The 25,386-nt window shown below is 42.1% G+C and overlaps 1 protein-coding gene across 3 annotated transcripts in view; it reads right to left on the reverse strand.

The window, feature by feature from the left end:
- The window catches only part of COL12A1 (collagen type XII alpha 1 chain), a 168,693-nt gene that overhangs the window by 46,245 nt on the left and 97,062 nt on the right, over window positions 1-25,386 (reverse strand). For all 3 annotated transcript variants that reach the window (XM_069974643.1, XM_069974646.1, XM_069974644.1), the window contains 15 exons: window positions 23,685-23,814; window positions 22,742-22,881; window positions 21,610-21,739; window positions 18,457-18,599; window positions 18,155-18,284; window positions 13,441-13,583; window positions 11,045-11,174; window positions 10,498-10,617; window positions 8,076-8,222; window positions 6,477-6,593; window positions 6,181-6,327; window positions 5,460-5,534; window positions 4,799-4,938; window positions 2,582-2,705; window positions 1,560-1,703 (listed from right to left, as the gene is read on the reverse strand). In XM_069974643.1, coding sequence (XP_069830744.1) covers window positions 1,560-1,703; window positions 2,582-2,705; window positions 4,799-4,938; window positions 5,460-5,534; window positions 6,181-6,327; window positions 6,477-6,593; window positions 8,076-8,222; window positions 10,498-10,617; window positions 11,045-11,174; window positions 13,441-13,583; window positions 18,155-18,284; window positions 18,457-18,599; window positions 21,610-21,739; window positions 22,742-22,881; window positions 23,685-23,814 — 1,960 coding nt within the window. The remainder of the gene's footprint in view (window positions 1-1,559; window positions 1,704-2,581; window positions 2,706-4,798; window positions 4,939-5,459; window positions 5,535-6,180; window positions 6,328-6,476; window positions 6,594-8,075; window positions 8,223-10,497; window positions 10,618-11,044; window positions 11,175-13,440; window positions 13,584-18,154; window positions 18,285-18,456; window positions 18,600-21,609; window positions 21,740-22,741; window positions 22,882-23,684; window positions 23,815-25,386) is intronic.

Here is a 25,386-nt window from a genome sequence, read left to right on the forward strand (position 1 = left end):
TCCCTAAAATGTTTTTGTTACTTATATCGCTTTCTTTACAAGCTGCAGAGCAGCTGTAGGGAAAACCCCCACTGTCACACTCCCAAACACATTCAGCAGAATTATCTAATAGTATTTTATCAATGGAAAAAAGAGAACGGCCTTTATAATTACTTAAAGGGAATCAGTTTTATGGTGCCTTAAATGAGGGCAGCATAAACTAGTGACAAAATGCTGAACAGATCAGTGTATTACTTATATGATTCTGTTTAGCAGTCCTTATAATATGCAGGAGAATAGAATTCTTGCCACACCCCCTCCCTCCGCCCTCCAGTTGCTGATTGGCAATTGACTGCCTATACACAGTATAGATAGATAACTGCCAATCAGAAGCTGGTGGACAGAGTTTTCTGCTTCTCATGAATATTGAGGACTACTGGGCTCATGCATATAATGGAGAGGACTAATTATTGTCCATGTTATTCAGGAGGATATCTCTGGATCAGCTGCACAGAACAATGTAAGTGATAAATCATTCTGTTTAGCTTCTCTGTCACTAGTTTATGCCATCATATAGCACAGCATAAACCTACAGGGTATCTTTAATTTACATAGTGTATATGGGTAAGGCACCTTTCACTTTGGTAACAGTGCCGACAAGAGCCAGCAAGAATTTGATTTCCCAGTAGTTGTTCTCCACTATTTCCTGAGCTTCTGAGATGGCAATGTGTGTAATTTTAGGGAAACTGCTGATAAAACAATTGCCTAATGTACAGGCAGAAGGGGACCTTTAATTTCCAATATGGGTCTTCTAGCCGCCTGTTCACATTTCAGTTTGCTTAACATAAACAATCTGTGATTTATTGCATTGGAACAGTTTGACTCGCTGCAGGGAACACTTTGTTCACTTTTACAGTTTATTGCACATATTATTCTCTAAAGAAGTATGCAATAAAAAAAAAACAAATTATAGTTTTAATGATCAGACTTTGAAGTAAGTTATGAACCTCTAGTTTATTAAAGCAATATGGCCAGAAGTGCTTCTAGGGTTTTTGCATCCCAAGGCACATAGTGAACTAGCCCCTTAACAGTCAAGTTAAAAAAGTGTAGTCATCTTGTGGGTCACCATTCAATATGGCTCATACGGTAACAAGCATCTACTTTCACATATTAAATTTAACTTAGTCTCTTAGAGACATAGGGGAGATTTATCAAACATGGTGTAAAGTGAAACTGGCTCAGTTGCCCCTGGCAACCAATCAGATTCCACCTTTCATTTTCCAAAGAGTCTATGAGGAATGAAAGGTGGAATCTGATTGGTTGCTAGGGGCAACTGAGCCAGTTTCACTTTACACCAGTTTGATAAATCTCCCCCATAATGTTAGCATGTATAAAGAACTTTTTTTTTTTTTAATCAAATGTTTTATTTATTTTATTCATTCATCTCACTGATATTGTACATTTATATGAATAGGAAAAGTTTTGATGATATTTTTTTACTTTAAAATTACAAACTATCTAGTCTAATCCTTATATTGTGTATTTTTCCTACGAATAACTCATTTCTAAGAGGAACATACCAGAGTGCTGAATATCTTTGGCAGACTTCTTCACGTCATCCTGAGATCTTCCATCAGTCACTACTACAAGAACCTTGGGAACTGATCTTCTCATTCCATTTTCGTAAGTCAAAACTTTATCACGTACAAACTTCAAGGCTTTTCCTGTAAGAAAAAATATATAGAACTTAAAGGGGTATTCCAGGAAAAATTTACTTAGGAAATATAGGAGATTGCTGGGGTGGTGGTGGTGGGGTGTCTAACCTCTGTACCCCCTGCTGATCTCCGTATTGGGCCCCGGATTCTGTATTATGAATAGAGAAGCGGGTACGGAACATGACCCTTGATTTTATTTATTCCTATGGAGCACCGGAAAGATTTGTGAGCACTGTATTCGGCTCTTTCCATCAGCTCCTTAGGAATGAATAGAGCCACAGGTCAGGTGTCATACCCGCGGCTCTATTTATAATACAGAAGCTGGGGGCCCATTAGGAAGATCAGAGGTTGGATTCCCCCCCCCCACACACACACACACAATCTCCTACTTTTTCCCTATCCTGAAGGCCCTATTACACAAAACAGTTATCGGCCATATTCAGCCAATATCGGCAATTACTGCCAAAAATTGTCTTGTGTAATAGAAGGCAACGATCAGCCGACATTAACGATATCAGCCGATACTGCCGATAATCGTCTTGTGTAATAAAAGGCAACGATCAGCCGACATCAATATGCTGCCGTCGCTCCGTGGAGTAGGAGTGGCGGCAGCAGACCGCTGCTATCTGCTATGGGCTACCCGGACGATCCAGCGATCACCCTGGCAACCCCCCCCCCCTCGCAGCTCCCTCTGCACTCACCCGCTCGCTGTGGATGCGTGTAACAGCGGCGGTAGCGAGCCTCGTGTAATAGGGGCTTGACTGTGACACCAAAGATCCATGATAAAGCTAACCCACTCCTTTGTAGCCCTGAGCTGTGTCTTCATCTTGTATGCAACATTTATTTAGTATTTTAGCAATACATTAGCATAGTATTGCATAGCATACCTGTTTTTGTGTTTCCTCCCTTGTATCGGATGTTAGCTAGTGCACCTAGGGCTTGTGATTTATCGGCATAAGTATTCAGCTTAAACTCAGTCTGAGCTTCATCGCTGAACTGCACGAATGAAACCTGCAGGGAATCATAGAACAACATCAATGCTGTATGTTCATGTTATTATATCATGTAAAAAGTACTAATCAATACGGAACATGCACAAACCGCATATTAAAACCGCATATTGTGTGCTCAAGACAGTAAAAGGGTTTATTGTGTGCAAAGGAATGAAGCCTATTAGCTAGCAGCTCGATCCTGCCCTCTACTGGGCCTTTCTCTGTTAATATCAGCTAATATCTAACTACGCTGCACTCACATTTCCATCATTAAACCATAATGAGCACTGACAATGTACCCTATACACAAGGCTTCCTCAATCTATAGCTATCCAGTCTCTGGATAGACTAGTACTCTCTGCTACAGAGCATGCTGGGATATTTGCAGGTTGTAGAATACTGGCGGTGAAATTAGCCAGCCAGCGCGAGCACCAAAATGCTTGCTGCTCAAGTCAAGCCTTTTCCAATACTCGAGTTCTCGATTTAAGTAACGAGCCCCATTGAAAAAAATGGAAGACCCGAGTATTTAACCAAGTGACCGCAGGGTAATTGGTTAATCTGAAAGTGACAGTATGGCTGCCAGAGCATTACGTTAACGCCCTGGGGTCCAGACTGGGCTCTGTTGGTGGGGTAAGGCAAAGTATGCTTACCGTACTGGTCATCTATCTGTATTTATTATCGCCCCTGATTGACTGACCTGTGTTAGTAAAGGCAGATGGAATACCAGTGAGAGAAGTACACGTTCCCCACTCCCCATGCCATGCAGTTTAAAGGGGACCTGTCACCCTGGCTGCCGGGGTGAAGCCTGCCAGACCCCCCAGTGGAGCCCCTTATACTTACCCCTTCCTCGAAGTCTCGGTCCCGGACCCCATCCCGCTGCCGAGAAATCCCCGTCAGAAGCCATGTGCGCGCTCATTAAAGATGAGTCCAACGCCCATAGAGAATGACTGCTCCAGTCATTCTCTATGGGCGCTGGACTCATCTCTGGTGAGCGCGCACGGCTTCCGACGGGGATTCCTCGGCAGTGGGACAGGGTCTGGGACCGGGACTTTGGGAGGGGGATAAGTATAAGAGGCTTCACTGGGGGGTCGGGCGGCTTCACCCCGGCAGTCGGGGTGACAGGTCCCCTTTGAAGTGTACTTGGGTGGGGTCTTCATGGATATAAGGACCCAACCTTCTGGAATGGCAGAGGATATGGCCACTGATCTAGAAGGGCCGATGAAGACACTTTAATGCATTTCCAAAGCCTTAAACTTGTTTAACTGTTGCTCAGCAGTAGTGATGAGCGAATAGTGAAATATTCGAATATTCGATATTCGTACCAATATCTCCTGAATATTCGAATATTTGATCAAATATTCGATGCCAGTAAAGTCTATGGGAACAAGTATTCGATTATTGAAAAACATCTATTTGACCACTTGGAGGTAAAAACCGGAAGCTGGGGGATTTGAACGCTTATTTTTTTTTTATATATTCGGCGAACTATTCGATAATATTCGATAGGTCGAATACCTTACTATTTGATCGAATATCTATTCGATCGAACAGTATTCACTCATCACTACTCAGCAGCCTTTCAACAAGCTTTTTGTTAATGAGAACCCAAGCAGCTCAAGCATCCAGTACTTTAAAGCTTGCTTGCTCATTTCTAGCGTTCATGTCTTTTGCTAGATATATGAAGTATTTTAGACCCCGCTAATCAATTTAGAAAGATACAAAGGAAAGAGGAGCAGATTGTAAATAAAAGTGTGTGGTTTAAGATGTGAAGTTCAAAGTGTTAGCACAAAGTCTTGGTCTAAAGTAAGCCAACAAAACCAAAAACTCAAATATGCCACAATTATATCTCAAAGAATTTGGCACTGTAATAAGTTGCATCTTCGGCCTGTCTGGTCTAGTTTTAAGCTAAGCTTAAAACGGTAGTAACAAATTCGCTTCATGTTCTTACTCAGTACAGCATGGACACCATTTTGGGCCCTCTTTAAAACTATTATTTTAAAGAATGTATGGCAAAAACAATAGAACATGAGTATTTCTAAATTTCCACATCTAATTAATTTTCTATATAGTAGAATAGTAATGGAGATCTGATTGTATTGCTATTAGTCTTACCTGGATTCCTGCAGGATTGATGACATCAAAAGCCCCGATAGTGTTAAAAATGAATTGGCGAACTTTGTTGAAGTTATCGTCACCAATACTCCATGAGCTGTCGATCAGGAAGACAATATCTGCTTTTGCCCCTTTACACACTAGAAATAAGAATTGTGGAAATCAGTGATGGGATTATCTTCTATGGGCAATGTTGTCTGATTGAAAGAAACTAGTTAGGATGCAATGCCATATATCACTGGAAATCCTAAGCCTCTTTGATAGAAAGATCTCTTTGTAATTTGATGTACAGTTAATTACAAAGCATAATATTTTTTATATAAGGCTGGGTTCATGCGTTTTATGGAAAAAAAAACTGAATGCAATTGTGTGCAATCTGTTTGGATCCATTTTTCCACTGACTTCCATTATAAAAATGAGAATTAAAACGGATGTGTATTTTTCTTTTTTTTTAGTGTACACAAAAACATGGTTGACCAAGTTTTTGTGTATGTAAAAAGTAACCATGTAATATCAATACGTCAAATGGACTGCAAAAACGCGGTGTGAACCCAGCCAAATATATTTATATATTTTTCCACTAGACCATACAAATAACATTATCTATGGTATACATACCCCAATTATGACTATACTACTTAATATACAGCATTTTGCTTACCTTCACGGGCAGGAGGGATTGTAGGAGGTGGAGGAGGAGCAGGAGGTAGAGTTGGTGATTCTGTTGGTTTTATCACTAAAAGTTAAGACAAGTTATTTAGCTGGCAGCATGGCAAAAGAGAAAGCATGGTTTATGACCGATGGCTTTTACAGCAAAACCATTGCTGTTTTTTGGTGCACTTAGAATGTATCCCTTTGGTCCCAGTGTTATTTCTCATATACAGACACATGAACTGAGGCCAAGTCTATAAGAACTCAATTGGCCAATCAAAAGTGCCAATCAATGATCATAAAATATATAATTTCCTACTGCTAAGGTTCTGGCCGACATTCTGGCAACATTTAGGATTTACAGCTTCATTGTCAACGTATGTGCTTCAAACTTCTCATAATTCATTCTTTAAAAGTAGGGAGGTAGGATCATGTCTAAGAGTTCCATCTGCATCTAAAGTATTCAGTTGTTGTATTATAGGATACAAAAGAGAGCCATGGCTCAGCTCTCTCCAAGCACATACCATGGCATAGCACTGACATCATCAGGGTATGCACCGAAAAAGACTGACACACGCACAGACCCTGAGGGACGAGCAGTGATCGAGCTAATACATTGCTGACCCCAGCTACTTTCTATGACCGCCACCTGCTGTCATTTGGGACCAATTCTCCCCTTCTGAGTTCTTTTCAATGTGCACCTTATTACTATAAATGCGTAGGTTACTTACAAGTACGTTCTTTGGTCGAAACTCCTCTGCCCTCGAGATTCGGTGTCTGTACATATACCGTGGCAGTATATTCAGTGTCGGGGTTCAAACCAGTAAAACAATTTGACGACTCTGATGAAGGTACTGTTATTTCCTGTCCTCGAGAACCTGTATAGTACCATTAAAAAATCTCATTTATCACTCACAAATATTCTTCACTGAGAACTAACATACATACATACAATACCAATTTTGTTCTGCAAGGGGCATGGTCATACAAAAAAAGGTCATACAAAAACCTACAAATCTGTTCTTACCGTCAACTGGATTTAGCTTGACTCTATAGGAAGTTGCAGCTCTGTGGGGGGACCACCTAACACAGAATGAATCCCAAGCCACTTGATAGCTTGTCAGGTCAGTCACATTTAGGTACACTACAAAAAGAAAAAGAGATTTTTTATTTTTTGCTTTTTTGCAGGAAAAATAAGCTAGAAATACGAGCTAGGCTTAATAAGAAGTTATTCTCAACGCTACCATTATTGAGGGTCAACCTAAAAAATCTCAGTGTCAGTAGCTTGCAAGTCTCAGGATTGCACCTCTCATTTGCAGCATATCTATCTTATGTAAAGGATTATCCTGGTAGCTGTACAGCTTCCAAATCCCAGCAGTTGTAGTTATATTATTGACCACCAGGGCCGGCATCAGCACAGGGCTTACCCAGACAAGTCCCGGGGCCCACAGCACCTCTAGGGCCCAGAGAGGGAGGGGGCACAGTGCTCTAATGTTCAGCCCGCTCACTGTAGGGTGCAAGGGTGAGGGGCTGAACATCAGAAGACACAGGAGAGGGAGCAGGACCTGCACAGAGAGAGAAAAGGGTGAAGGGCCTGATCACATGAACCAAAGGTCCTCAACCTTACAGTGTGAAGAGCAGCCGGACAGAGAGGAAGAGGGAGAAGACTGTAAGTGCTGTGTGTTAGTGTTTGAGTGTGTCAGTGTGTCAGTCATTCAATGTCAGTCTGTCAGTGTCTGTGTCAATGTTAGTCAATCAATCAGTCAGTGCCAATCAGTGTCTGTGTCAGTCAATCATTGTCGGAGTCAGTCAGTTAGTCAGTGTCTGTGTCAATAATGTGTATTTGTGTATGTTAGTGGTGCCTCAAGTGATTGTCCATAGTGTGTGGATGATGGGTGCATAGTGGATAGATAAGGGGCCTGCTGAGGCTCTGTCACCCGAGGGCCCACTAAAACCTGGAGCCGGCCCTGTTAAGTGCATACACTGTAACCTCCTATCTCCATCCACTGACAAGGAGGTATCTACTCAAACCGTAAAAGTAAGTTTTGAACACAGTGTTATAATAAACAGCTACACTAAAAATGTTTCCCAAACCCTGAAAGCAATAGCTGGGTTTATTAGTTATCATTTGGCAATGAACAATCTGACATAATTCAGGGAAAATAAATAAAAGTTAGATAACCAGGACGTAGGTAACATGACTCCCCTCGAAAGAAGAGATTAAATGGAAATCTCCAACAACATTTCCATCTGTAAACATGTACACCCACAATCTGCATTTCTAGACCCTTTAAATCATAAACTCGATAGAAAGAACTGGAAAGAAAGGTGTGTTTGGGCCTATATACCACACAACTTGCAAAGATAATGGCTTCCCCTAATATGTTTATTATTACGTTTTGCCAAGCACATTTTACAGCCAAGCACATGGAGAATTAAAAGCTGCAAGCCAGTACTTGGAGCTCGGTTGGTGCCAAAATACAAACCAGAGCATGCAAGCAATGTGTTACCAATAAACATGTGTTTAGTTGAACAGGAAAAAAGATTCAAGTAAGTCAAGAACGCCTTATGAGCTTCCCAAACTACTCAAAAATGCATCAAATTTATTCAGGAGAGAAGGACTTACAGGTTGTTCCAGGTCCAGTTAACGGTGCACTTAGTCCAGTGTCATACTGAGCATACACCTTAACATTATAGGTAGTTCCAGGGTTTAGATTTTGTAGAGTGTACGAGTTCACATCGCCAACAAAGACTTCCATGGATTCGTCAGCATCTTCACAAGAAACAGTGAACAATTGTAAATTCTTAATATTGTCCATAAGCTTACAAATACTTAATACTACAACCCCGCAGACATTGACAGACTGGCTCTTCCACAGCTACATCTACAATAACAGAATATAAACCTGCCTGGGATATACATATATCTATCCTAAGATAATAAGAAGGGAAATACTAAAAGGGCAGACTAGATGGACCAAGTGGACTTTTTCTGCTGGCAATCTTCTATGTTTCTACTAAAAGGGCCAATTCACACTATGGAAAACAGGTGGAAATTGTGAGCGGAACCTCCACCCGCGAACATGTCAATTCTTTGAGCGGAGAGGACTGGAGAGTGGAAGCACGCATGGCATCCTATTAAAACAGATAGCAGGCGGGATTCTGAGCGGAGTCCCCGGGCAGGGGTTCCGCTCAGAATTTTCACCTGTTTTCAATAGTGTGAACAGGCCCTTAGGGGCTCTCCCACAATGATATTTATGAGCTCATTAAAGGAGACAACTCCTATTTGTTGCAACTATAGGTAGTCTCTCTAAAGGCTGTATTACATTGCCCGACCCTCTACTGTACGTGGGTGCCAATCTGCTAGAGATCAACGCTTGTGTAACGAGCCAATACAAGGCCTGATAATCGTGTGGCAGGGATATATATAGCGATGTCCAAGCAGCCCTTGATTTTTACATATAAAATAATAAAGTTTATACTTACCTTTTCTCCCATAGTGTCCTGCAACTTTTTGACTGTGTTCCCCGCTCACCACTGGCGCTTGTTGCCCCATCTCTGCAGTGACAGGCTGCTCAGCCAGTCACTGAAGAGATAGGGCCAGCAGGGTCAGCGGTGAGCAAAGAATACAGTCAAAAGGCTGCAGGAGAAAGGGAGGAGAATAGGTAAGTATAAACTTTATTATTTTTACACTGTCATCGGCCACCCACCACTACATGTAGCAATGCGTGGCCGACAGCCAATGATTTTTAAACAGCAACAATCAGGCGCTAATGGTTTCTTTGGCTAATCGTTGTCTTTAGTACACAGAGCAATAATCTGCCTAATCGGCCTGATCGGGCAGTTTATCGCTCCACGTAATAGGCATTTCATTAGGTACGCTTGTCTTTTGTTCTATGTGAAGCGACGTGTAAAAAAGTAGTTATAAAAAACAAAACTTTGTGTAATAACAATGGTTGGCTATTAGAGATGAGCTAACTGGGTTCGAGTCGATCCAAACCCGAAAGTTCGGTATTTGATTAGCGGTGTGTCATGATCACGCCTGAAAAGGCATCAGTGCCACCCTCTGCTGCGAAGATTAGACCTCTGCGCCAAAGACTGCGATTTTGGCCATAATCTTCCATTTATTCTGTGTTTAGTTTGCCTTGTTTTTGCCCTGTCTGAACTGTGTCTTATTCCTTCTGGTCTGCTAATTGTTTTCCCGGCCCCACCCGTGTCTGTTCTGCTAGTTTCCTCTGGTCATGTAACGGTTAACCTGCCTTTGCCTCAGTGATTGACAGCTGGTCCCTCCTATCATCTTCTGGACTTGGTTCCTGGTGTCCTATTTAAGATTTCAGCTTCTGCCTGTGCCTTGCCGGTTATTGACTTAGTCTCTGCCTGCTTGTGTGTTCTGTTTTCTGGTTTCTCCTGACTCCTGCTTAGTATTTTTGACCTCCCTTGTTTGCCGCCTGCTCCTGACCTTATTGCCTGTTTTCTGACTACTCTTTTGGATCCTGATTTTGTACCTTTGCTGCCAGACTGTTGTGACTCGGATTGCTGACCATTCTTTATTGTGTTTTGTCTGTCTGTCTTGTCTTTTTGTCCCACCAAGCCAGTGCAGGGACCGTCGCCTAGTTGCTGCCCTAGGGTTTAGCCTAGGGGGGCAAGTAGGTAGAGTCAGTGGGCGGGGCTGAGCTTAGGGCTCACTGTCTCTGTGTGTTTGGTGTGACGGGTCGTGACACGGTGGCTGCAGAACTTGGATAAAGCTCTAAGGTTGTCTGGAAAACATGGATACAACCAATGACTATATCCATGTTTTCCACATAGCCTTAGGGCTTTATCCAACTTCAGCAGCCACCGCTAATCAAATGCCGAAAGTTCGGGTTTGGATCGACTCGAGCATGTTCGAGGTTCGCTCATCTCTATTGGCTATCAGTAATAAAGAAAGGTCTCATATGGACTATGCTGGAATTTTGCCACCCATTTGTCAACCAGTAAAGACTAGGTAATTTCTAAGTGACTAGAATATATGTATTAATATAGATAAATTAAGTAAAGATTATAGTTACCTTGTGGCTGGTATACAAGTTTATAGCCAAGAACTGGAGAGGTTGCTCTATCCCAAGAGACCCGGAATCTGGTGTACCATTCATCGGAAACTTGCAGATTTCTTGGTGCGAGTAAGCCGACTATAAAAACATAATCCCATACAATAAGATTTAAAAAAAAGCACTGCAGGCAATGCTAGACTGATATATGTGGGAAATACAATCTCATTACTTTAAAAAGAGGTCTCACTTGTGTAATTAAATAGGCAAGAGAGTAAAAAAGAGAGATGATGAGTAGTCTACACTTCGGAATGTACCGGATAATTCATTTCAGTCTAATAAATCACAAACTCATTTACACTAAACTACAACATATGTTTTTGGAATCGGCTCAGTATAGAGTTACTCTATAATAAGAGATTTACCGAAAAGAATTCAATAATAACGTGTCGGAGGACATATAAAGAATAAGGAATTACAGGCACTAATAAAATCAATATATATATGGCTATATAACCTTGTAATACAACTATCAATCACATGTCATAAACAAATATTATTCGCTTACCCGTTCTTCCGTTTCCAGTCAGTTGACCTCCATCACCATCTGCATACACGGCCACCACAGTGATTTTATATGGGGTGTCTGGCAATAAGGGTTGTAGTACAACATTGTTTGTTCTACCGTGGACGGTTGTCTAAAAGAATTACAGTACAAAATATTATTATGGAACTCGAATGTCTGGTTTAAAAAATGTGATTAAAGGGGTACTCCGGCGCAAAATTTTTTCTTTCCAAATCAACTGGTTTCAGAAAGTTCTATATATTTGTAATTGACTTTTATTTAAAAATCTCAAGTACTGATCAGCTGCTGTGTGTCTTGCAGGAAGGGGTAAATTACAAATCCATTTTACTTTCTGAAACCAGCTGATTTGAAAGAAAAAGATTTTTGCCGGAGTACCCCTTTAAGGAATGATAATGATGATGCTAATAGAGTTTCATAGGCAATGAGAACGCACAATTTATTTTATGTTTTAGAGCTACTGTATGATCCATGAAATTCATAGCACTAAATTACTAAAGTGAGTCCTGTCCATTTTATAGACTGTGTAATATAGTATATCGGTTAGGATATATATCATAGTGCAGACACATGTACAGTAGGAGGGATGTGTGTAATACGCACAATAAATATTAAAATTTTACTCTGCCAAAACCACTGTGAACGCTGGAGAGCAGACGAAATGTATTATACATCTGTTATACAAAATGAACACTGAATATACATTCCTCTAATAGAATGCAGGCTGAAAAATGTTCAACATATGGGTAAAGGCGATGGGACACGACTTTGGGACTGGTTTCTGCATATGGCTGAAAACAATGTAAAACTGTATGTCTGTTATCAAAAAAGGCGAGCTGTATTAGGACCCCAGAGTATAAATGGTGCTTAAATGCAAATGTATTGATAACATTTCCTGTATGTAGTCAGACCAGATTAAAGGAACCTGTGGTCCCTATATTAAATTTTTATATCTTTATATCATTTTGTAGCCTTTGGGTTGACAATGTGCACTTTTCCCTGAATAGTCAGGTGAGCATGAACTCCATTGCAAAAAGGCGAGTGAATGTAAGGGCCCAACCCTATTACACGACTTTCTGTAAGATCGGCGCTCGCTTACTGAGCCCATAATTGGGCAGCAAGGGCTACACTAGAGATGAGCGGACTGCTGGACCTTTGGTCCGACGGCATCGGCGCTCTCATTATGCCTGAGATCCTGGCCGCATAGTTGTGATCCCGCAAGTATGCGGCCAGGATATTCAAGGGAATTCACCATGGATTCCCTGGAATATCCTGGCCGCATATTCCTGGGAGCACAAGTATGCGGCCGGGGTTGCAGGCATAATGAGAGAGCGAACTGCTTTCGGACCGAAAGTCCGAACAGTTCGCTCATCTCTAGGCTACACAGACATAGTTAGTGATGTCCATGCAGCTCTTGTAAAAAAAAAAAAATTACATATCTCTCTATGCTTCCTTATGTCCTGCTAGCTTCGGCACACTCCTGGCACTGTGTGACGTCACAGGCCGCTCAGCCAATCACTGATACAAAGCCACAGTGCTGTCCTTGTGATTGGCTGAATGGCCAAAGCTAGCAGGACATCAGGAAGCGGGCTGAAGCACATCCGGCTGTGAGTATGTAAGTTAACCCTCTGCTTTAGGGGCTCCCGGCTCAGCCAATCAGTCTGCTGCCCCGCCGCGGCCACTGATTGGCTGAGTGGGACGTGCAGACACCAGTAGCCCCAAAAGCAAGCCGGAGCATGGAGCAGGTAATGTATACTCTGGCCAGCAGGGGGTTAACTTAGATACTCAATCCTGCTGCGAGTATGTATTCTCATAGAAAATACAAGGTGATGGATCCATAGCAGATTTTGCTGCGAATTGGCAGCGTGAAATCCACTATGTGTGAAGCTACCCTAAAAGGGTTGGTTTGCTAAGAAATCAATCTTAAATACCCTATTATAAAATTCCAAGTTAACAGAGGGATTCTTTGTTTAGGACTGTTAGCTATATCTTGATCTGGGGGGGTTCGGGTACTATTATGCATTACACGTACAGCGCACCGTGTAAATCATTTTTCATGTGGTGGCGTAGGGAAATAAAAATGCTTGCTGGTGGAATCCCTTACAGATTACTGGAGTTTCCAGCAGCGGGACAACCTGAGACCGACTAAACCTCAAGGGGAGATTCTACCATAAAATGAATATCCAAAGCAGACATGTACGATTATAACATGGCGGTAAGGGGGGTAATGAGTTGAACAGCAGTAACCGCAGAATTTTTTTGGTCATAAAAGGAATTATGTAATGAAAAATGATGTTATAAAAACAATTGGTTTAAGAAACCGCATACATTTAAAAAAAAAATTTAAAAATTCAACATCTTGCAAAAAAATGAAAACTTACATATTCATCAATAGGATCCCCAACAGTTGGCGAGTAGATAATCCGGTATTGTTGAACCGGACCATCGGCATGATCCCAGTTTACAGAGAGACTATTGGTTGTCGCTCCAAAAACTCTAATGTTCTTTGGCCCGCTTCGAGGTACTGTTGGAAAAAGCATCATTACAAAACAATTATCAGTCTGGATATTAACCTTGATTTCTTTTAACAGCAATGTCAACTATGTATTATGAACATGTGAATACAGGAAATTCAGCAGTTTCCAACCACACTCCTGGTGTCTGGTTGCTTTACATGACAGCGCTGCCAGCTAGGACATACTGGCAGATTATTAAGAACTAAACCTACCGCAGTATGAACGAAATGTGGAAAGAGGGATACCACAAGTATTTGGAGGGCGCTTAGTAGCTGGAGGGATTTGCAAAGCAGTCAGCAAAAGAGATGAAATTCTAATATAACACAGGAGCAAACTTTCCATGCCGAATTCTTTAGAATATTGCAGAATAGCTGCATTCTCCTCAAAATATAGGGAGATTTTGGGTTTAATAATAAATTTCATTTAATTAGGTGCTGCCAATGTGCAAAGAAAGTGCCAGATCCACAAGGCGGCCAGGTCTGTCTGGAAGTCCGTATATCACATGTAAATGGAGGTGTTGTTAGTATGTGACTGAGATCGGCACCATGGAAAGCCTCATGGGCTTTTGGGGTCCCAAAATAGATTATTTCCCATTGCAAGGACCAAGATTTATAGTGCTGTCCGCAGATTGTCATCTCTAACTATCCCTTATTTTTATTAATAAATTATGCAAAGTTGACTTAAAGCGAATGCACCACCAGGTAAAACGCTTTGGTTTTTTTTTTACCGGGTTGCACAGTCCTTTTTTTTTTTTAACCACCACCCTATTGCTGTCCACATTTCCGGTCTAATCCCAAGCACCGTCCTGGCCCAGCGGCCCCCAGTGTGACGAAAACCCATCTACTCTGTAACGCAACTCCATTAGAACCAATGGAGTCGTATCATGGAGGGAAAGGGATATGGTCACACGGGGGGGGGGGGGGGGGGGCTGCCCCAGTGCTATAGGGCAGGCCGGTGCTTGGGAATAGACCAACGCCATAGATCAATAGACCAAAAGGACCGCACCAACGGCATCCCCATGCTAGCGTCGGTCTGAAAATGTAAAAAAAGCCCTGGTGGTACATTCACTTAAATACCTTACACCTACTTTTCACAGTATACCGACTAAGGAGATATAATTTACATTTAATTTACCTATAATTTGCATATGAAGAGGTCACTGTAAAAAATTGTTTGGAGTCACTGAATAATTTACACAAAAATTTAAAAAACACAGATATTGCTTAAAAACTACTGCACAGACAAAAATTATAGCCCTATAATATGCACCCAGCAAACAAACAAAAAAGGCAGAAAAATTCTTAGGTCGCATGAAAACAGTGTGGTGGTGGCGCACCACCACACTGACTAGTTTACACAAAAAAATGCAATTATAATTTTATAACAAGTATGATCTTACCTCTCCTCAAGCCCGTGGTGAGCGTAGGGACTGGCCTTGGGACTGCCGCCGGCTCTGGGATCACGACCCATGTGATTGGCTGACTCAGCCACTGATTGGCTGAGCGGTCAGTCCTTTTCCACCCGAGTTATGACATCATCACATCTCGGGGGGAAATTTCTTCCAGCAGGGCCCCGCAGCCGGTCCCACTGCTCACCATGGATACGGGAAGAGGTAAGTTCATACTTGTTATGGAATTCGCCCTGTCCCTGCCGGCTGCCGGATTGCCGGTGGCCGAACTTCTCTTTTAAGATAATTTCAAATCTGTACAACTTTTTGTCAATGGATTTAAAATTTATAGGAGGAATTTATCATGTCCATGGCAGGCCATACACAGATACCCAGACTGCATATGGCTTACCAGGTGTGTGGGGGGGGGGGAGGGGCGAGGCGAGGCGAGGCATAGTGTGAAGGGGGCTGCCATCCTCCTGTGCCATTTGTGCTACAATCGTATCTGGAAACCTGGTGAAAATTTCAGTAGGGGGGCATGAACAGATCCCATATGCCAGGGTTTATGTGGTGGAGTGTGCCTCTATATAAATGCTGCATGCCAATGTACTAGCAGTGCGAGTGAAATGTTGTTCTTAATAAATCCTAGCCTATGTTTTCTCCATTAAATGTAGATTTATATGTACACTCTAAATTGTATCTGGAGGGGAACATATTTTTTAACTTACCCTAATCCAACTTCTATACACAGAACACTTAACAAGACCAATTATTATTATTTTGCATTGTTGTTTTTTTTTGCCGACAATTCCAAAACAAATGGACTCATCTTCATTTAACTTTGCATGGATGTCTTCTGTTAAAGTATAGGACTTTCATATAGGATCATTCTGTTTTATTTAAAGCGCTAAATGAAGAACACCAGCAAGAAGAAAGCACGGCCGTAGTTTATGTAATACATCAGGAAATGGTTCCGTTTGATAACTTTAGCAACTATGAACAGATTTGTGCCATTCAACCTTCAATACTTTGCTCCATATGTTGTAGGCTACATTTAATATGACTGTATAAACATCACGGAGATGCCAAATGTGCCCTTTGACCCAAAGTGTTATACCAAGTAAGAAAGGGCTTTGGTCATAATGTCAGATATAGTAGATGTGTGATATCATTGTCTTAGATGTGATAGATTTAAAGGGAATATATCAAAGAAAACGGTATCTTTCCTGTAGCTGATGTTAGTTGCCTTATAAAACTGCCTTTATTTATTTCCTAGCTAAATGTCATGGAGGTGGGGCCGAGCTGCTTAGGTGCCACAGCATGGCAGGTCTCCTTACATGCCTTCGCCTCCCAGACCTTCTTTGACAGGGTACAGGTGACAGCTATCCAGCAGTGTCTGCAGCTCTTAGCAGCGAATGCGGCTGACAGATTGCATTTAAAATTATTAATATTTCAGACTTTTGGAGACTTGAGTAATAGATTATGATTAGAGAGGGAAAGAGGCTGTCATGGCCGCGGCTGCTACCACACACGTGTTCCCCGACACCTAGCTTCTCTTCCAAGCCATTTCCCGACACTCTTAACCAACCATACTCCCTGCCTTTCTCCTCCTGGCAGGCGTGTCCCTGCTTCCTAGGGCACACACGCCGCCTCTGTTAAATTTAAAGGGCCAGTGCACCATTAATGCAGGATGCAGATGCTTGGCCTTCCTTATTTAACCAGCCTTGTTCTAGGGGTCATTGCCAGATCTATAGTGCCCCTAGCCTATTGATTTAGCGGTCCCTGTCTGCTATTCATGTCTACGGGTTAACCACTCCCACTGCCTTGTTCCTGACTATGTTCTGCCTGCCACCCGCCCTGAACTTTATGCCTCGTTCCTGACTAGGTTCTGTCTGCCGCCTGCCCTGAACTTGCCACTTGTCCCTGTCTATGAGTTCACCTCATGTATCTGCGCTACACCTCAGCTGCCTCCAGTTATGCTAGGAATAGCGACCTGGGGGTCACCTGCCGCAGCAAATTCATTCTGCCTAGCGATGGGCTCTGGTGAAAACTGGCGAGACTGTTGCAATACAGTGAAGTTAGCTGGGACATAACAGCAGATTTACTATTGTAATTGTGCCAGAATATGACAGATTTATCAACTAGCCTGACACACTTTGTGCAGTCTAAGGGCCCTATTACACAGGACGATTATTGTTCGAAAAACCGTTAGATCGTTCGGATTTGAACGATAATCGTTTAGTGTAATAGAAGACAACGATTAAACGACCAACCAGTAATCGTTGGTCGTTTAATTGAATTTGGACCTTTTTTTTATTGTTGTTCGTTTACAAATCGTTCACATGTAATACAATGTAGTTCGGTCATTTGCAGTAGCGACAAACGCAGTAGCGACAAACGCAGTAGCGATAACAGGACGACCGTAAGAGCGATCATAAGTAACGATCATCGTTCCATGTAATTGGGTGAATGATTTCAGGGCGTTCCCCATAGCGGTCGTTTAAGATCATTTATCGTTAATCGTTGAAAATTTTTTTGGGGAATAGAACCCTAAGTAAGTAAATTCATTTGAGGAAATCTGGGCCATAGTTTTAAATTATATTCTAGAAGAATATAAGTCATGAAAGAGGAGAAACACTAGCATGCCCATTAAATAGAATGGTCAACCAAACAGCTGTTTTTATAATATACTGAATCAAAGCCAATTTGGGTGACAGGATAAGAACAATGGACCGTATGTATTAAATAAGTTATCAATGACTATCTATCATTAAAAGAGAGGCATACAAAAAAAATCAGTAGAACGAGTCTGAAGACCACCCCACTGCTGTGCACTTTTCTCAACTTCTGCAACTTTATTGAAAGTCTGTCTAGGTGAAGTGACACGGGCCTGGTAGTATATGCACTACGCATGCACTTCTCCCGGTTATTTATCCTGATCGGTCACAGTCTGAACATGCCCCGCCCATTCAAAAATTTTCATAAATCTCTCTTTTTTAATGACAGCGTCCATGTAATCTAAAATCTTGGTGACAGCTTGAACACTGTACCCCCTGCCATGTGAGCTTTGTTAAAAAAAAAAAAAAAAGTTCATGCTCTGCAAAAAAATTCAATGCATCAACGTATTATTGATGAGATTGAGATATTATACTAAATGTATACAATTCCATATAGTTTATATATGATACATACATGTTTTTCCCTCTCCATTACTTGGTTCGGCTTCTCCGTCAGCATACATAGCCACCACATTCACTGAGTAAGCCGTATCCGGGATCAGACGCTCCAGTAACACATTGTGAGTATTGCCAGGAACCACAACCTAAATGTAATTGGGAACATTGTGTATTAGTTCTGACTGATATGGTTATGACTCCAGCTTGGGACAAGTCAATTAATACACAGAATTATTATGGGTGGGAGACTTCTACGCTCTTACAGAATGATTTCATGTATTGTGTTATCTGACCGAACACTTAGGATTTGGTACTCACATATTCTGAAGCAGTGGTTCCAAGGAGTGGAGCATAGTTGACCCTGTATTGCTGAACCTGTCCGGGGGCCGGATCCCATCGAACGTTTAGTGTATTTGTTGTGGGGTTGTAAACTTGAAGGTTTCTAGCAGTTCCTCGTGCCACTAGAGCAAAAAAATATGTTTTTTTTTTGTTATCGACGCACACATTCACCATAGTCTAGGCCATGAAGGTGCTTACATTCTGCAGTAACTTCTGAATGAAGGCAAACACGCAAATGCCATTTTAAAGGAAGCAACAATGCTTCGCAAAGCAATATGCTTGTCCAAACTACATTCACACCTTTTAACCCCTCCCGACCAAACCTAGTTTTCTTCTCGCTTGGGAATCCGAGTTTAACATTTCCTTGTCACACAAGAAAGATAAATCTATACTCTCTCATTCACATGGATTCTCCAATTCAATCACCACACAAGAGAAATTTTAACCCACTGGTACAACACGCACACATTAAGTGTACAGATGGGGACTTACCCCCACTGAAACCTATTGGAGATGCGGTGAAACAGAAGGAACGCTCACATGTCCTGCTCTTAAAATGTTTTGGGAACAGGTGACTAAAAACATTCAGGAGAGGTGTGGACACTGTTATTACGCCACAACTGGTTTTATTATTGCTAGCCACCTCACGCACCCCATTATCTAAACACAGCCCTCCTTACCAATGCCAAACTCCTTATCCCGACACTCTGGAGACAGACTACCCCGCCATCTTTGACAAGTTGGTATGTCAAAGTGGACCAAATGCGCAGTATAGAAGAGTTAGAAAGTAGGACGCTGAGATCCCACACTAAATTTGAACAGACCTGGGGTCCTTGGTAGCAATTTAAGTGGCTCATCATGTGGGGTTTTGATCCAGACCGCCCCCCCACTCCAACCTTCTATCATCCCCTCTCCCCGGTTCTCCCACCCCTCTTCTGTCATATGTACTGCTCTCCTCTTACCCCATTACTCGTACCATGAACTGCCCACCAGTTCTGCTCATACCCGCTCAAGAGTTAAAGTTAGCGGTGACCCTGCCCCCTCCCACCCACTCCTCTCCTCATGTTTAATCTGTCATTTGTCTGTCTGTCAGTTTATGTATTTGATTTTGTTTCTGTGATACCAGTTAAGGTTGACTAGTAGGTATCACCCTTTCTTAGCCTTGTCTACCTATATCCCCTATCCACCACTCTTAGGGTATATTCACACGGACGGGCTCGCAGCGAGATTCTCGCTGCGAGCCCGGCAGGTCCTGGAAGTTCCCTACACTACATACTTGCTGCGGTCTAAACGACCGCAGCGAGTATGTAATTGTACCGCCCTTAACCCCTTCTGCTCCCCCGCTGTGTATATACTTTACCTGTCCTCGCTGCACGGGTCCGGCGTCCTGCTCTCCTGTCCGGCCAATTAGTGTGTTGCCGAGCCGCAGCCACTGATTGGCCGGGCGGGAGAGCAGGACGCCGGACCCGTGCAGCGAGGACAGGTAAAGTATATACACAGCCGGGGAGCAGAAGGGGTTAAGGGCGGTACAATTACATACTCGCTGCGGTCGTTTAGACCGCAGCAAGTATGTAGTGTAGGGAACTTCCAGGACCTGCCGAGCCCGTCCGTGTGAATATACCCTAAGGCTGGGTTCACACTATGTATATTTGAGGCTGTATTTGTGAGGCTGTATAGCAACCAAAACCAGGAGTGGATTGAAAACACAGAAAGGCTCTGTTCACATAATGTTGTAATTGAGTGGATGGCCATCATTTAATGGCAAATATTTGCTGTTATTTTAAAACAACGGCTGTGGTATTGAAATGATGGCCGTTATTTACTGTTATATGGCGGCCATCCACTCAATTTCAACATTGTGTGAACAGATCCTTTCTGTGTTTTCAATCCACTCCTGGTTTTGGTTGCTATGAGGACCTGACATGAGGACCAAATACAGCCTCAAATATACATAGTGTGAACCCAGCCTTATACTGTATGTTTGAGAAAAACCTAAAACTTTAAATAAAGAATGTTTAAAAAAAAAAAAAGGTAAACGGACCTTAGAATATCTGTGGATTTTGGTAAGAAAGTAAATTGGCTGCAGGGACTCTCAAAACGCAAGGGATACTGTCAAAGCTCCAGGGCCTGGAAGCGGCTGGACCCTGCACCCTTTATAGCAACAACCCCAATATTATCGGTAGCCATCCTCCCAATAGGGCAATGTAGGGTAAATGTAGTTTTTCATGCTCCCACAGTTTCCTCTTATGTAAACTCAGACGCACTTTGCAGACTCCAAAGTGTTTATATTACGTTACAGGGGGCTATCAGCAGGTTAGATTTTAGGCTCTTTTTTGTTTTTTTTTATATGTATTAAATTGTGCGGCCGCCATCTTTACAAAGTCATGAACCAAACTTTTTGCAAAGTTCGTAACAAATCTTAGTTCATGAGGTTCAATTTGCTCTACGCTGGTATCTGGCAATGAAATGGTAGCAGAAGATCCTTTTAAGATAACCTATCATTTCAGGAGGCTTTTAAGGATTAGCTGCTATGTGTAAGTAAATCGGGATTAGCTCTATATCTGGTCGTCATATGGTATTTTGGTATTTTTCTGCAGATTTATGCTCTGCAGGCTACATCTGTAAAGTTCAGTTCTCTTAGCTTGTACTATAGATCTGTGCAAAGTGTGTTGAAATGATTTCTGTGAGCAGCAAGGTGCGGCCTCGATTTGTTTTTATAGCAAGTCCTACAGGTTCGGTCGGATAGAGATCTGGGGAATTTAGAGGCCAATTTAACAGCATGAACATTCCTTAAGTCTTTAAAAGAACACTTCCTGAACTTTTTTTTATTTTTTGCACAATCCTTCTTAAAGGAGGTCATTCTCATTAGGAATACTATTGCCATGACGGGATGGACAATGTTTTGATATATGCTACAAGTTAACATAGCAGCCATTTGAATGCCACAACCAGTGGCATAGCAACCATAGAGGCAGGGTAGGCAGCTGCTTACAGGGAAGATAAGAGCGTCCTGTGTCCTTCTGCTTAACCCCTTATGTACTGCAGTGTGTAAGTGACCCAAAGTTCATTTGCATGTAGGCATAGTATGAAAAAAAGATTAGGAAAAGGTCATTAAGCATATGTTTCACATACATGTCCTGCCAGTGTCAGACATGCGTCCACCATCTCCTTCGGCATATACAGGGACCACCGTTACTGTATAGGGAGTGTCTGGCTGAAGTCCCCTTAGTACAGTGTAGATGGTATTTCCAGGAACAGTTGTCTGCAGAAAACAAATACCAACATGTTAAGATACTACTTAAGGTCCTATTACGCAAAACGATTATCGGCCGTATACGTCTTGTGTAAAAGAAGGCAATGATCAGCAGACATGAAAAATGTCGGCTGATCGTTCCTGTCGTTTGTCTTTTAACATGTTTAAAGAGAAACAACTAATATAGCAACGATTTGCTGCCGTCGCTCAGTGTAATAGTGGCAGCAGACCGCTGCTATGTGTTATGGGCTGCCCAGACGATCAAGTGATTACCTGGGTAGCTCCCTGCGGCCCCCCCCCCTGTACTCACCCGCTCGCTGCGGACGCGTGTAATAGCACCGGCAGCAAGTCGGGAAAGAGGAGCAAGCGAGCACTGACATCGCTCTGTCTCCCCGTGTAATAGGGCCTTTCCTCTTAAAGGGGTATTACACTCAAACATAACTTATGACATGTTGCTGCCCATGGTGAGACTAACAATTCCTTCCATATTTGTTATTATTAATCCAGTCTCCTTCCCCCAATTGTGAGCTGCTACTTTCTCCTGAAAACACAAAAATCTGTGTGTGAGCCTTTCTCTCTGTCTCCCCTCCCCCCCCCCTCCCTGCTGAGTCCCTGTCTGGCTTTATCTGCAACATTGTGGCTTCTTTGTAATGCTGGGAGGAATAATCACAGTGAGTTCATCAGCAACTTGAACTCAGAATAACCCTCCCAGCATTACAGAGAAGCTACAATGTTGCAGATAAAGTCAGTCAGGGACTTTACATCATCTGTCTCAGAAGGGAGGGAGGAGGAGGGGAGACAGAGAGAAAGGCTCACATACAGGTTTCTATGTTTTCGACAGAAAGCAGCAGCTAAGAACTGGAGGAAGGAGACTGAATATATAGTAACAAGTATGGAAGGAACTGTTAGTCTCACCATGGGCAGCAAAATATTAAAAGTTATGTTTGATATTAGACACAATTAACCCTATTAGATTAAATAAACAAATATGATTAAAAAAGGCAAATTTACCACTTCCTCGGATCCCCCTGCAGTAGGTACATAGTAGACCTTATACTGACGCACATTCCCTTCCGCTGCTTCCCATCGTACATTTAAGGTACTTGTAGTTGGGTCATATACTCTTAGATTTTTTACTGTGCTCAAAGGTTCTGAAAACACAATTTATTTGTTATAATTAACAAATTTTACAAACTACATTGTAATAAAATGTACAGTAAGAAACCATTATACAGTATATATCATACCATATACAGTATATACCATACCATATACAATATGTCACATGTCTACATTTACTAGTTATTGTCTATATTGGAGGGACTCTAAACATTTTGTATGATAATTCCTAGGGTCTAGTAAATATCTGAAGATTAAAGGATTATTCCAAGTGATTATATATCTTGATATGCTAACACTTTCTGAACAGTGTCGGTCTGACTCAAAGGAATTCATCCTTAAAGAGGTTTTTTTTTCATTCAAATAAACTGGTGCCAGAAAGTGTCAGAGATTTGTAATATACGTCTATTAAAAAGTCTTACAGTACTTATCAGTTGCTGTATGTCCTGCAGGAAGTAGTATTCTTTCTAGTCTGGAGAGCAGGAGAGTTTTTCTATGGGGATTTGCTCTGGACAGTTCCTGACATAGACAGCAGAGAGCACTGTGTCAGACTAAAGAAGAATGCACCACTTCCGGCAGGACATACAGCAGCTGATAAGTACTGGAAGACTTGAAATTTTTTAACAGAAGTAAATTACAAATCTCTGGCCCTTTTATGGCACCAGTTTATTTGAAAGAAAAAAAAATTTGGTGAACAACTCCTTTAAAATAAAGGGGACCTTGCTGGTTTAGTGATGTGAACTCAAAATTTTCTCTGTACAGCATTGTCCCTACATGAAAATAAAGATATGATGAAAAATATTTCCATAAAAGAAATTGTGATGAATAAACTTACTGGTCTTTCCTCTCCCTGAAATCCTTCCTCCTTCTCCTTCAGCATACTGTGATGCTACCGTTATAGTGTACGGAGTATCTGGCTGTAGTCGCTGAAGCACAACACTGTTCTGCCTTCCACCAACCGTTGTCTATGGAGACAATAAACATAATACTCGGGTTATAAGAGGTTTTCTAGCCATTTAATGCTCTCCCTCTCCCAAAGACAACATCACTTTGAGAGCACATGCCTCTGGCTGGGCTTAGGCTCTAAATTCTAACAAAAAATGAATTTTATAAATTACATGCACAAAACCTTTAAGAGTATGGCGCAGTATCAGACGGAGCTGGGGGGGGGGAGGGGGAGGGGGGTCAGCACTTTACAGTAACACAGAATATTCCTATGAGCAACAATTTCAAATGTAAAAAAATGGATTTTAAACATCAAAGGACAAAGGACAATGGCCCAGATTTACTGAGATTGTCAGGTTTTCTAAAACCCTACTCATTAGGGTGTGAGTTTCTCATCCCACTAGATTATACTGTGTCTGATTTCCCTTAGGGTACTATTACATGGGCTGATGGGGGCCTGATATTAACTGTAAATGAGCGCCGATCTGCTAGATTGGCACTCGTCTACTGGGCCTATTACACGGCCCGATTATCGTCTAACAAGGGCTGCAGGGACATCGTTACCAATTGCTTTTACTTTATACATTACCTGCCCAGGCTGCAGGGCTCCTCTTACGGTCTTCTCACCATGTCCCGCGCGCTCCAGCTTCACAGCGGCTTGTCTCAGCTGACAGGCCGCTCAGCCAATCACTGGCCGCGGCAGTCCCGGCCAGTGATTGGCTGAGCAGCCTGTCAGCTAAGACAGGCCGCTCTGAAGCTGGAGCGCACAGGACCCGGTGAGAAGACCGTAAGAGGAGCCCTGCAGCCTGGACAGGTAATGTGAATAGTCAGTCGCGCCCGCGCACCACTATTACACGTAGCGATGCGCAGTCGGTGCCCGGCAATTATTGGTTCAAACCTATATAAACGATCAGTCGATGACAACAATCATCAGCTGATCGTTGTATTTATTACACGGAACAATAATCGGCTAAATCAGTCGGTTCGGCCGATTATCGTTCCGTGCAATAGTACCCTTAGTGTATATGGCTGGTTTTTCACATGTGACCTAACTTAAAGGGCAACTCCAGCAAAAAAAATATTCTTTTAACTCAACTTGTGTCAGCAAGTGCAAAAGATTTGTGATTTACTCCTGTTAAAAAATTTCAAGTCTTCCAGTACTTATAAGCTGCTGTATGCCCTACATATCTATGTTTATGTCTATGACATACAGCATAGACATGAGATTTTTTTGAAAAGTAAATTACAAATCTCTGGCACTTTCTGGCACCAGTTGAGGATCCCATTGATTTCATCGCAATGCATATTTTGAATTAATCACGGCCATTGTTGTAAATCGCAACAACAGCCATGATTAATTCAAAATATACAGTATATTGTGTGAACGTGGCCTTATTATAGAAGCAGTTTTTTCCCAGAACCCATTGCTTTGGAGAAAACACTGATATCCTGATATTTATATAGCAGCACCATTAGATTTAGCCTGGGTTCACACAATGTATTTTTCATCTGTTTTTCTCATATGTTTTTGCAAAAAAAAAAAAAAAAGGATGAAAAACAGATCCAGTTGTGTGCATCTGCTTTGATCCGTT

This window comes from Dendropsophus ebraccatus, chromosome 6 (genome assembly GCF_027789765.1).
Source record: "Dendropsophus ebraccatus isolate aDenEbr1 chromosome 6, aDenEbr1.pat, whole genome shotgun sequence".
NCBI lineage: Eukaryota > Metazoa > Chordata > Amphibia > Anura > Hylidae > Dendropsophus > Dendropsophus ebraccatus.